This window comes from Carettochelys insculpta, chromosome 1 (genome assembly GCF_033958435.1).
Source record: "Carettochelys insculpta isolate YL-2023 chromosome 1, ASM3395843v1, whole genome shotgun sequence".
NCBI lineage: Eukaryota > Metazoa > Chordata > Testudines > Carettochelyidae > Carettochelys > Carettochelys insculpta.
In genome coordinates, this window is record NC_134137.1 from 5,269,314 (window position 1) to 5,282,419 (window position 13,106).

At 45.1% G+C, this 13,106-nt stretch overlaps 1 protein-coding gene across 1 annotated transcript; it reads right to left on the reverse strand.

The window, feature by feature from the left end:
• Positions 1-11,152: 11,152 nt before the first annotated feature.
• On the reverse strand, positions 11,153-12,094 carry LOC142002449 (olfactory receptor 52B2-like). The gene has a single exon (XM_074978581.1). It carries the CDS (start codon positions 12,092-12,094, stop codon positions 11,153-11,155), a length of 942 nt encoding a protein of 313 aa, XP_074834682.1.
• Between the last annotated feature and the right edge of the window lie 1,012 nt (positions 12,095-13,106).

Sequence of the window (13,106 nt, forward strand, 5' to 3'; positions counted from 1 at the left end):
AAAGGTCCATCAAGCCCAGCATCCCATCTGCCGACGGTGGCCAATGCCAGGCGCCCCAGAGAAGGAGAACAGAAGACAAGTGATTTATCTCCTGCCATCCATCTCCTGCCCTTGTTATGAAGGCTAGGGCACCATACTTTATCCCTGGCTAATAGCCATTTATGGACCTGACCTGCAAAAATTTATCAAGCTCTTTTTTAAACCCTAATAGAGTCCTGGCCTTCACAGCCGCCTCGGGCAAGGAGTTCCACAGGTTGACTGTGCGCTGTGTGAAGAAAAATTTCCTTTTATTAGTTTTGAACCCACTACCCATCAATTTCATTTGGTGTCCCCTAGTTCTTGTATTATGGGAAAAGGTAAATAATTTTTCTATATTCACTTTCTCCACACCATTCATGATTTTATATACCTCTATCATATCGCCCCTCAATCGCCTCTTTTCCAAACTGAAAAGTCCCAGTCTCTCTAGCCTCTCCCCATATGGGACCCTTTCCAAGCCCCTAATCATCTTAGTCGCCCTTTTCTGAACCTTTTCTAATGCCAATATATCTTTTTTGAGGTGAGGAGACCACATCTGCACGCAGTACTCGAGATGTGGGCGTACCATAGTTTTATATAGGGGAAGTATGATATCTTTTGTCTTATTATCGATCCCTCTTTTAATAATTCCTAACATCCTATTTGCCTTACTAACTGCCGCTGCACACTGCGTGGATGTCTTCAGAGAACTATCCACTATAACTCCAAGATCCCTTTCCTGATCTGTCGTAGCTAAATTTGACCCCATCATGTAGTACGTGTAATTTGGGTTATTTTTTCCAACATGCATTACCTTACACTTACCCACATTAAATTTCATTTGCCATTTTGCTGCCCAATCACTCAGTTTGCTGAGATCTTTTTGTAGTTCTTCACAATCCCTTTTGGTTTTGACTGTCCTGAACAACTTGGTGTCATCTGCAAACTTTGCCACCTCACTGCTTACCTCATTTTCCAGATCATTGATGAACAAGTTGAACAGGATCGGTCCCAGGACTGAGCCCTGGGGAACACCACTAGTTACCCCCCTCCATTGTGAAAATTTACCATTTATTCCCACCCTTTGTTTTCTGTCTTTTAACCAATTCCCGATCCATGAAAGGACCTTTCCTCCTATCCCATGACCACCTAATTTACATAAAAGCCTTTGGTGTGGGACCGTGTCAAAGGCTTTCTGGAAATCTAGGTATATTATGTCCACTGGGTGCCCCTTGTCCGCATGTTTATTAACCCCTTCAAAGAATTCTAATAGATTAGACAGACACGACTTCCCTCTGCAGAAACCATGCTGACTTTTGCCCAACAATTCGTGCTCTTCTATGTGCCTTGCAATTTTACTCTTTACTAGTGTTTCTACTAATTTGCCTGGTACTGATGTTAAACTTATCGGTCTATAATTGCCAGGATCTCCTCTAGAGCCTTTTTTAAATATTGGTGTTATATTGGCCGTCTTCCAGTCATTTGGTACCAAAGTGGATTTAAAGGATAGGTTACAAACCACTGTTAATAACTCCGCAATTTCACATTTGAGTTCTTTCAGAACCCTTGGGTGAATGCCATCTGGTCCTGGAGACTTGTTACTATTCAGCTTATCAATTAATTCCAAAACCTGGTACAACGTGCTCTTTTGGGTAAGACCTGAAATATACATCAACTTGGGAATGTGGCTGGTCCTTTGGGATCACCAGTACCCATTTGGATTCAGTGCAATTGGTTTTCATAACCCCTCATCTATGTAATGATAACATCGTTCGAAGGCGGGTGTAAGCAATCAGTCTTTTTTGGTCCAAGAGCCACAGCAAGGTAGAGATATTGTATGGTGGGAAATGAACGTAGGCTTGGGACAGGAGGTCTGGGTGAATGAGAGGTGAAGGGGTTCAAGAAAGGGGGCTCAGGGCAGGAAGCTGAGGTACCTCAGGTATTTCAGGATAAAGGTGCGTATGGGAGGGCTTCACAGGTTCTGGTCAGGCATCATGTACCTCAGACAGCTCTGAGTCAGCAGTACAATGTGGGTCAGGAAGGCTGTCCCCATGTCTGGGCCCCTGCCTCTCCCAGAAGCGAATGGCACATCCCAGAGATCCCCAGGAACAGGACTGGATGCAGCCTTCAGCCTAATTTGCCCACTTCTGTTTTTAGGTAGCGTTCTGGATCTTCACCTGAACGTGGCTTCACCATCAACAGACTCACAAATAGGAGGGTGACATGAAGACATCCTACTCATTATCGAGTGACCACAAGACAGACAGGAATAGTGGGAGGGAGAACAAGAAAATAAAGATAATGGATTTCAAGAAGGCAAACTTTAGCAAAGTCACAGTGTTGGTAGGCAAGTCCCCACACAACACATGATTAAGAGGAAAACTTCCTGAAGACAGCTGGCATTTTTTTTTCTAAAATACATTTTTTAAGAGCAAATATTCCTACTGTGTAGGAAACATAGGAAGTAAGACAAGATCCCACCCTGATTTACTCAGGAGACATTCAAAGATCTAAGAAATATAAAAAGAGTACTCCAAAAATGGAAAGTAAGTCAAAGTAAAAGGATGACTATTAAGAGAAAAAAAAACATACTTATGTAGAGAAAAAAAATTGAAAGGCCAAGACATAACATGAGATCAGACTAGCAGGACACATAATGGCTAACAAGCAAACTGTCTAGAAATACATGTGAAGCAAGGGGAAGACAAAGGACATATAAGTCCAAACAGCAAATGTGAAAATAGCAGAGGTGCTTATTGTATTTGTTTCAGTTTTCACTAAGAAGGTTGGGGATGACTGGATATCTAGCAGACTGAATGCCAGTAAGCCTGAGGTAGGATCAGAAGTTAAAACAGGGACAGGGCAAGTTGCAAATTAATTAGACATTTTACGTGTCTTCAAGTCACCTGTCCCTGATGAAATGCATCCCAAAATACTCAAGGAGCTAATTGAGGGGGGGGTGGTATCTGAGCCATTAGCCATCATCTTTGAAAAGTCACAGAATATGGGAAAGATTCCAGAAGACTAGAATAGGGCAAATGTAGTTCCTATCAATCAAAAGTGAAATAAGGATACCCCAGAGACTTACAGACAAATCAACTTAACTTCTGCACCAAATAATTAAGCAACCTATTTGAAAACATCTGGAGGACAATATAGTGATACATTTGGATTTGTCAAGAAGAAACCATGCTAAAAAATCTAGTACCTTTTTTGTGTGTGAGTGTTAACACACCTTGTGGACAATGGGGAAGAGGTAGATATGTTCTGTCTTGACTTTTGTAAGGATTTTGATACTGTCTCATACGACCACCTCATAAATAAAGTAAGTGTACCTCGATGGAGCTGCAATAAGTTGGGCGAAGAATTGGAACAGTTAAGAATGGTTCACAGTCCTGATGAAAGGGCACAACAAGTGGGATCCTGTTTCCTGCCAAAAAAATTCTGTCACTTGCACACTATAATGGCCCCCAGCTTTACCCAGTTCCTAGGGCTCAAGGAAAGACCCTGTTAATTTCAATACACACCCTTCCTAGGGCCCACTGACAGAGCCTTACACTATAATATCCTCACTCTCTATGTGTTAACAATCACCAAGCAAGAAGAATACACATACTAAGCACACAATGCCATACTCACTTGTCCGGTTACAGGTGGGTGAATTTCCCTGCTTGGCTAGACAAGGTCAGTCTTGGCTGCCTTCTGGTTCCTACGTCATGGCTGTGCCATTGTCTTCTGGGGGGATAGATCCTTCTTCTTCCAGATCTTTCCTTTTCACATGCCTGTTGCTTCCTTGCTGGTCTCCTTCTTTGGCCACAATTTATATAGGGAAAATTGAGTATGGCTTAGCTGTACCTTAGCCCATTATTTGCTAAAATTTTACTAAAGAATCCTGACATGCTGTAACGTAATTCCCTAACCAACGATATCCCCCCAGCTCACCTGATTTACACCTAGCAAAATTACTTATCCAGCAGACAGAAACAATTGAAAAATAGATACAGCTCATACAGGCAATCAATAGGGAAGTGGGGATTGTAATGAAAGACCAGTAAAGAAATGAAGATTTCACAACCTCAGCTGCTAGTATTTTCTTGCCCTGTGGAATACTGTCAAATGAAGTTTTCATTTCTTTATCTGGTGATGTTGGCTGCCATTATGACTGGGCCTCATTAGCCGTGTCTACACGCGCACGCTACTTCGAAGTAGCGGCACTAACTTCGAAATAGCACCCGTCACGGCTACATGCTTCAGGCGCTATTTCGAAGTTAACTTCGACGTTAGGCGGCGAGACATCGAAGTCGCTATCCTCATCAGGAGATGGGGATAGCGCCCTACTTCGACGTTCAACGTCAAAGTAGGGACCGTGCAGTCATTGCGCTTCCCGCAACTTCGAAATAGCGGGGTCCGCCATGGTGGCCATCAGCTGAGGGGTTGAGAGACGCTCTCTCTCGAGCCCCTGCGGGGCTCTATGGTCACCATGGGCAGCAGCCCTTAGCCCAGGGCTTCTGGCTGCTGCTGCGGCAGCTGGAGATCCATGCTGCAGGCACAGGGTCTGCAACCAGTTGTCAGCTCTGTGGATCTTGTGTTGTTTAGTGCAAGTGTGTCTGGGAGGGGCCCTTTAAGGGAGCGGCTTGCTGTTGAGTCCGCCCTGTGACCCTGTCTGCAGCTGTGCCTGGCACCCTTATTTCGATGTGTGCTACTTTGGCGTGTAGACGTTCCCTCGCAGCGCCTATTTCGATGTGGTGCTGCGCAACGTCGATGTTGAACGTTGACGTTGCCAGCCCTGGAGGACGTGTAGACGTTATTCATCGAAATAGCCTATTTCGAAATAAGCTATTTCGATGTAGGCTTCACGTGTAGACGTAGCCATTAACAGCCTGATGCAACACTACATTAATGTAAATGTGATGGGCTGTGAGGCCATGTCTTCCTTTTTTCAACTAATGGTTGCTGCCCTTTCCCTCTGCTTGCAGACGAAGGCCGTAGGCTTTAGACCTTAGAAAGTGTCGATAGGAAAAGGCCTTATCATTACACTTGCATTCAGGGGAGTTGACACACTTACTGAGCCCCTGAGCAAGACGGGAGGGACAGTTCTGTGCTCCCAGAAGGATAGGAATTCAGACGAAAGGGGCAGGACAAGGAGCAGCCTTTTCTCAGCGCTTCCTGGAGGTGCCATGCAGAGCGATGCCAGTGATTTCAAAGCCCAGGTCTGCAGCCAGTGACGCTGCCTTGGTAGCAATGGCAGAGGCTTGGAGCTCTGGACCCTTTGGAACTGCTGGGCTCTGGGACAGTCGCTCCCTTTCTCCCGTCTGTCGGCAGGCCTGGTTATAGCTCCGTTCGACATCCCTGCTTTGGATAGTGACAAAGAGAGCAGGCTGATAAAATGTGTAGTTGATACCAGGCTGTGAAGAGTTTGCAAGTGATACCAGGCTGTGAAGAGTTGCAAGTGGGTGGGGCTGGAATACAAAATGATCTGGACAAGCTGGAGCAATGGTCTGAAATGAAACTCAGTATGGACAAATGCAAAGTGCTCCACTGAGGGAGGAACAAACAGGTGCGTGCATACAGGATGGGAAATGAGTGCCTGGGAAGGAGTACCCCAAAAAGGACCCTGGGATTGTCACAGCCATTTCCCACTCTGTCACTTCTCATGTAGACGGCAGGGGGCCTCCAAGGCTTCTGTTCAAAAACTGCCCAAGCGCTCAGGTTCCCTGGCCTTGGGTGAGTCGCTGCTATCACCAACATGCAAAAACCCTGCTGAGAATCCAGGAAGGCGCACTTGGGAATTCCTTCCAGTGGGGTGACCTCAAGCTTTTTAACCCTCCCTCCGGAGAGAGCTTTGAAACCAGATTTCTCCTAGTAGCATGGTTTGTGGTCTTTGGCACATGCACACAGAACCTCCTGCCTTCTAGGGCCAGGAATCAGCTCATGGTCTTAAAAACGTGATTTTTATTAACAAAACCAGTCAAACACGCTTGGTAAAACATTACTTGGCTGCTAGGTGTTACAGAGCAGCAGCAACAACAACATAACGATTAACACACTGAGAATGGCTTCCCTGGGATTCAGCCAAGAAAGTTAAAGTGTAAGGGGTAGTAGTCACATGGGCTCAGCACCAAGAAGCCCAACAACCCCCAGAATAAAGAAAATAACTTGATTCCGTCTGATTAAACATGCCTTCTTCCCTCATCTGTGCTTCCAACACTTAGTCCTTCCCTAGGCATGGAGGTCGCTGGATTCTCCATGCCCAGGTTCCTTTTTTAACTCATGGCTGGCCAGCTTTGGTTACACACAGACCGGAACAGAAGGGCCACTTCAACTAAAAAGCCCACACTCTGTTTCCATTAGCTCTTCTGGCCTCCTGCTAATACATTTTCTGCTTCCATAGCATTCCTGGAGACCCTCTCGGACCCGCTGTCTACAGTTTTGTGGGGAAAGAACAGATTAAGAGCTATTTAGAAAAGCTGGCTGCACACAAATCCATGGCTCCGGATTTAATACATCTGAGGGTACTGGCAGATGTCATTGCGGAGTCTTTGGCTATTATCTTTGAAAACTTATGGAGGACAATCTAGGGAGCTATGGTGAGCCCTACTTCAGAGGGAGAGGTGTAGGTTGGATATTTGGAAAAACTATTTCCCCAGCAGGGTGGTGAAGCACTGGAATGCGTTACCTAGGGAAGTGGTGGAATCTCCATCTCAAAAGTTTTGGTTTTTTTTTTTTAATTCCCAGTTTGCCAGACTCCTGGATGGGATGACTTACTTAGGCTGGACTTGATGGCCTCCTAAGGTCCCTTCCAGCTCTAGGATTCTATGATTACAGGTAAAATAATTACACTATGGCTGCCTCTAAACTATGAGTTAAAATTGATATTTATGAGAATCAATTGTTTAAATTTGTTTTTATAATTTCAATTCAAGCATCTACAAACATTCTAGAAGATTGACCCACCATGTTTCCATGTAGAGTTTCTGCGTCCTCATTTCTTTATCCAATTTCGACTTTGTGAGCAATGCATTCTAGATCCCTACCCCACAGTACATTGGCCCCAGTAGACTGTGAGTATTCGATGTCCAAATCCCATAATGCAAAGCACTTTCCCAGATGGAAGGGAGAGGACGTGGGGAGTGCAAGGCAAACATAAAGAGTTTCCATTATTATTATTCAAGAACCACCCTTGCAGTGGCCAGCTGCAACCTGGTGCATGGGGGGTGGGGCGGGAACTTAATGTCCGGATGAGTGCACTGTGTGGCTCATTATGAAATCGCTAAAGTATTATGAAATTAAAAATTATATTGCCAGAAAGATCTTTGTAAAAAACAACCTTGAACATACATTACATCTGGACTGTATGAAAATTATTTGGATAAAAACTCAGCAAAAAAAGTAACAATCTTACGAGTGTGCAGATAGGTGTCAAAGAGATTGATACTGCTGGGGTGAAATGTAATAGACAAAGGAATTGTTACGTTGTGCGTGCCCTCTGTAGTTGCAGCACTAGTCAATGCAGAAATCAAATCAAATTGTGACTCTCTTCATCCTCACTGGTATGGAAGCAGACATACAAAGAAGGCCACCATGTAGCTTTGTGGGATACATAAGGGACACTTCAGGAGGCCGATGAATTTGAATTACATACACGGCACTTCCACACTAGCACGCATTTGAGGTTCTAAAGTCGAGATTGGCACTATACCCATCCCTTAGTATCGATATTTTGCTATCGAGATCAGGTCATATTAGATTGAGCTCAAGACAGTGACAGTGAAGACAGTGATGTCTTAATGTCACGATAAGTCGTTTAAATTCAATTTTAACTCATAGTCTAGATGCAAACTAAGTATACATTAGAGGGTTTTGTAGAAAAAACTAGCTGAGCATCAACACACAAAATGCATGTTGTCAAGAGAAACTGTTGACAAAAAAGCTGTGTCAATGTTCCAGGGGCCCTTTTCTTGACAGAAGAGATCAAAAGATCAATCCACTTTAATGTGTGGAAGCAACCTGTTCACCAAAATTTTGCTGGAGCATCTCTTCTGACCATAACTTCTGTAGACAAATGCTTCTAGTGTAGATGTAGCCTTAGAGTCAGGTTTCAAGTTAACCACTGTGAAAAGACATGACTTAACTAAATGACTGGACTGTCCAAAAAAGGGCATTACCACTTCTGTTCATCACAGGGTCATAGTAGACCAACATGATTCAACCGTGTGACACGTGCAAGAAAAGTGCTCTAAATTAGTTAATACCACTGTGTGGCACCTGGAAGTGGGTGTCACTGAACTCACCTGACCAACCAACATGGCTTCCCCATTACACTGCATTTCTGGAACAAGTTAGCAAGCCCTCTCCAAGCTCCAAACTTCAACTTCCATGGTGTGCAAACATGCAGGGGCACAGCCCTCTGCTTTTACTTGCAGACTCTCTGATCAGCTATGCATGGGAAGGCTACAGCTCCGGCACCCTCAGGTTCTCTGGCAGGTGCCCCCTTGAGAGCATAACCCCAAAATGATCCTTCCTGGCCCAATATAGGGAACTGTAAAGCGTAAGCTGACACCCCCCGCCCAGTGGAGAATGATTTGCAGCAGCTTGCTGTCCCCAGTCGTGAGTGGCACACACTGTTTCTCCGAGGAAGCAAAAAATAAGTTTAACTTACAAAGATAGATGTTAAGAAATTATAATAACAGCAAACAAGTCAAATCTGATTAATTAACACATAAAAACATGACCCAAGATATAAAATATAGATTGGCTATGAATAGCAAATGCTCACCCTAAATAATGATACAAGCATGCTGTGGAGATTCTTAACCGGCCCTGGCTTACAGCTTGCAAACATCAGGTGTTCCATTGACCCTGGGTCCAGCACTAGCCCTAGAGCCGTCCTTGTTCCTGAGGTGTTTCCAGGCATCTGCTTGGACAGGGAGTCAGTGAAGAACTAAGGTGGCATCACACTCATGCACTGAAGAGCTTAGCCATATGGAAGAAGCCCTGTGTTTTAAAGCCTGGTTCCCACGCCAGGCAGTGGAAAAACACTGCAATTCCGTGATGGAAACCAGCACTAGATGACATGGCCACACATTCCGATAGTGTCCTCATATGAATTCTTCATAAGCTACATTGTGATTACTCTATAGTCATACCAGACCAGAGACAGACCAGACGGGAGGTGACAGTGGCATATACAGTCATGAATGGTGTGGATAAAATCGTTAGATAAATACAAAACCAGAGGTTACATTCTGTAATATGTTGGCAGAACATTTAATATGAATAAAAAAAATGCTTTAATTCTTTCAGGTAACACAGAGCTAACCTGTGGAACTCCTTGCCCAGGGATATTGTGATGAATGCAAGTATAATTAGTTTAAAAAAGAGCAAGGTTTATGTATAACTGGGATCAAAAAAGAATTGGGTAAGTTGATGCAGAATAACTCCATCAAAAGTTACTAGCCAAGAGGATCAGGGAGGTTATTCCAGTGTGCAAAATCACTGGATACCAGAAGAAAGGAGGAAAGGACAGGGATGCATCACTCCATCACTCTTCTGCTCTGTTCACCGCTACCCCCGCCCCCGCCCCACCTGAAGCTCTGGTATAGTCCACTGCTGGAGAAAGGCTACTGATCAGATGCAGCATTGGTCTCACACAGTACAGGCCATTCTCTGGTCTCTTGAGACATTTCTTCTCCACAACTGCAGAAATGGAAGTTGAGCATAAGAGGGGGAAGAAAAAAATCGCAGACCCTGCAGAATTTCTGTGACATTAGCAAATGGTTGGAAAGCCTCCAAGTCCCCAGAGGAATCTGTTGCTTATCTGCAGTGGTCTGGGATCCCTTTTGTGCAATACAATAGATGTTGCACAGAGACACTACTGTTCTCCCTCTCCCACAGTTGGACAGCACCGAGAACTTGAGCAAAGGAGCCCTTACCCATAGCATCAGCCCACAGTGCCTCTGAGCACTCTCCCACCCAGTCACCCCCATCAACTTACCAGTGTAGTGAAGAGACAGAGATCATCCAGGGTAAGGCAGACGCAGCCACATGACTTGTGCGTGGGGCAGCCACAGGCGAGGTCCGTAAGACACAGGCCATGGCTATAGAACAGGGGGGCTCAAGCCAGCAAGCTAGCGACCCTGAAAAGGATTTAGGAGTTTCCATATTTTTTGTGGAAGGTGCTTTAGACAAATACAATTTAATGGGCTCAAAACAAGGATAATGGGTTAAAATTCTAGGTCCTGTGTTATGCAGGAGATCAGACTACGGTCCCTTTTAGCCTTGTGCTCTATGAATCTCTCTCTCTCTCTCTCTGTATGGGTGAGGTCTATTCTGCCTCAGCTACATCCTCTTGCTGTGCTTCTGCAGGTCTAGGAGGTCAGTGATGGCACAGACAAAGTCACCTCTATTCTGGTGCTGTCCCCTAAGGAGACTTACACATGACCTCCATGCTGGCTCCAAATTATGATCACCAGGGAAGAAACTGAGGAGGAAAGAATGTCACCCAAGGAGATACAGCAAGTCACTAGCATTAAAAAAAGACTAGACCCCTCTTTTCAGCCTGCAGTCAAGTGCAGGTCCCTCTGGCCCAAGGAATGGCACCTTTAATTTTTGCTTTTTGTTGAGACTACAAATTTGATGCAGCTTGTCACAGAGGACATGCATATACCATACTCTTCCTTATGGACATTTTGCCTTTTTCTTTCTTCCTTTTTTTTTTCCCCTTTAACTCAGAACAAGTCTCAGGCTGGGGCCACACATGCCCAAAATTTCGAAAGGGCAAAATCTAATGGCCAAATCGGAGAATACTAATGAGGTGCCAAAATAAATATTCAGCAACTCATTAGCATCCTGCCAGCCACAGCACTTCAAAAGTGCCATGTTTCGATAGAGCACCACTTCAGCTCCGCGTAGAGTTTGCAGCTGTGTCAGTACCAGGATAAAAGAGAGACAGGATTCATGAGGAAATGACTTTTATTGCACCAACTTCTTTTGATGAGCGAGACAAGGGTTCATGCTTACACAGTGGACATCCAAAATCAGTAAATCCATAGAGTCAAAATGAAAACCTGTCTTTATTTTCCAAATAGCAAGACATTTTCTGCTGGCTCCCTTAGCCCTGTGGGGAGCTTTTGCTTCAGCATAGACAAAACAAGTTGATCACCCGCTTCAGGATTTCTTTTGTTGTCACCCCATAAATGATGGGGTTTAACATCGGGGGGAAGAGCACGTGGTTGTTGGCCAGTAGATTGAGAATATAACTAGGAATGATGTGCCCATATTGATGAGCAAAATAGGAGAAAAAAGATGAGATGTAAAACATTAGAATAACACAGATGTGGGAACCACAGGTGCGCAGAGCCTTCACCCTGGCATCCTTGATTGGGAGCTGGAAGACAGCCTTGAGGATCAGCACATAAGACACAACAATGAGCACAGCATCCAAGCCAAATGCTAAAATAGCTACGGTTCTGCTATACCACGTGTCAACTGTGATGTCGTCGCAAGCCAGGCGGGTGACAGCCCATTCCTGACAGTAGGTGTGAGGCAGGACGTTGGTTCTGCAGAACTTCAGCCGTTTCAGGAGAACAATGTAAGGAAAAAAGACACAGAAACTCCTTGTGACAACTGCCAGCCCTATCTTCCCGATCATGGGCTTGGTTAGCACAGTGGTGTATCTCAGAGGGGTGCAGATGGCAACGTACCGATCAAACGCCATGGCCAGCAGGATGCCCGACTCAGAGGTAAGACTGACGTGGATGAAGAACATCTGGGTCAAGCAGGCAGCAAAAGAAATTTCCCCTGCTTTGAAGCAGAATACAGCCAGCATCTTGGGCACGGCTGTGGTTGATAATAGTAGATCAGCTGTGGCCAGCATGGAGACGAAAAGGTACATGGGCTCATGGAGGCTTCGTTCTGTTACTATGATGAACAGGAGGAGAGAGTTCCCAAAAAGAGCTGCAACATACATCAGGCAGAAGGGGATGGAGATCCAGACCTGAGACTCCTCCGTACCCCGGAAGCCAGTGAGGATGAAGCTTACAGGGACAAAAGAACTGTGATTCTCAGATGGCATCATGTACCATCTCTTGGAACTCCTATTCAGATTCCAGGAGCTAAGAGCAAAACAGAAAATCAGTGAGAACTGACGTGAGGGAATCAGGGAAACCAGCACAAACTTGCCTTTGTGACAGGTGGGACCATCAGACTAGAAACACTCCCCTGCTACAGGACTTCTCCTTTCCCACAGAGGGAAGGTGAGTCACATGGCTCTGACCTTGGGTTAATCAGTGCCTCCTCCTGGTGCTGCTGTCCATAACACAATCGCCAGACAGTCCTTTCACGCAATGCCTGTAGGGGGGTAATCTGATGTGCTGCGTTGGTGCAATGGCCTGGAAAGCCCGTACTCCCTTGCTGGGATGCTGCCTACATTCTCTCTCCTCGGGGAGCTCCTTCTGTTGCTGTTTAGTTAGCAGAGGGTGGCGTTGATGTTAAGTTTAAAGGCATTTACAGAGTGTTTTGTTTATCTGACTCACACCCCTTCCACTCCCGTTACCTACTCCTGGCCACTAGCTCAGGACTCAAGCAGGATCTCTGAAAGTCAGTGAAAACAGCCACAGGACTGGTTCCTCCTGCCCTTGCCCTGGTTTTACACTCACTCTTGTGTTGTCATTGCCATGTTTGTATGGTGGGAGAGTAGAACCTCTTTCATTCACAGGCCTCCTGCTGGCTTCTTCAGACTCTGGGGCCTCTACCTGTCACATATTCCAGCACACAAGTAAATGCATTTACAAAAAATTCCCACTGATTATATGCAAATAATTGATGTGATGTATCTACTTGCAGTGCACATGGATTATGTGTTCATATTGTGTATGTGTACATGGGACACCCTCTTCTGTCTTGGAATAACGGGGACTTTTTATCCAATCTGGTGCTCTAGTCTGGCCATTTCAGTATGATGCTCCGGATGATAACACATAATTACGGTTGTCCCCTGTACCATTAATAGCAGTAGGCTGTGAGTTTTGAAACACTGGTACAGGCATCATAACAGTTTCCCACTGCTTGCTTGACCCACATGTTATTCT

Excerpts from the sequence above, each read along its gene's own strand:
- LOC142002449 (XM_074978581.1), bottom strand. The coding sequence starts at position 12,094 with ATGATGCCATCTGAGAATCACAGTTCTTTTGTCCCTGTAAGCTTCATC.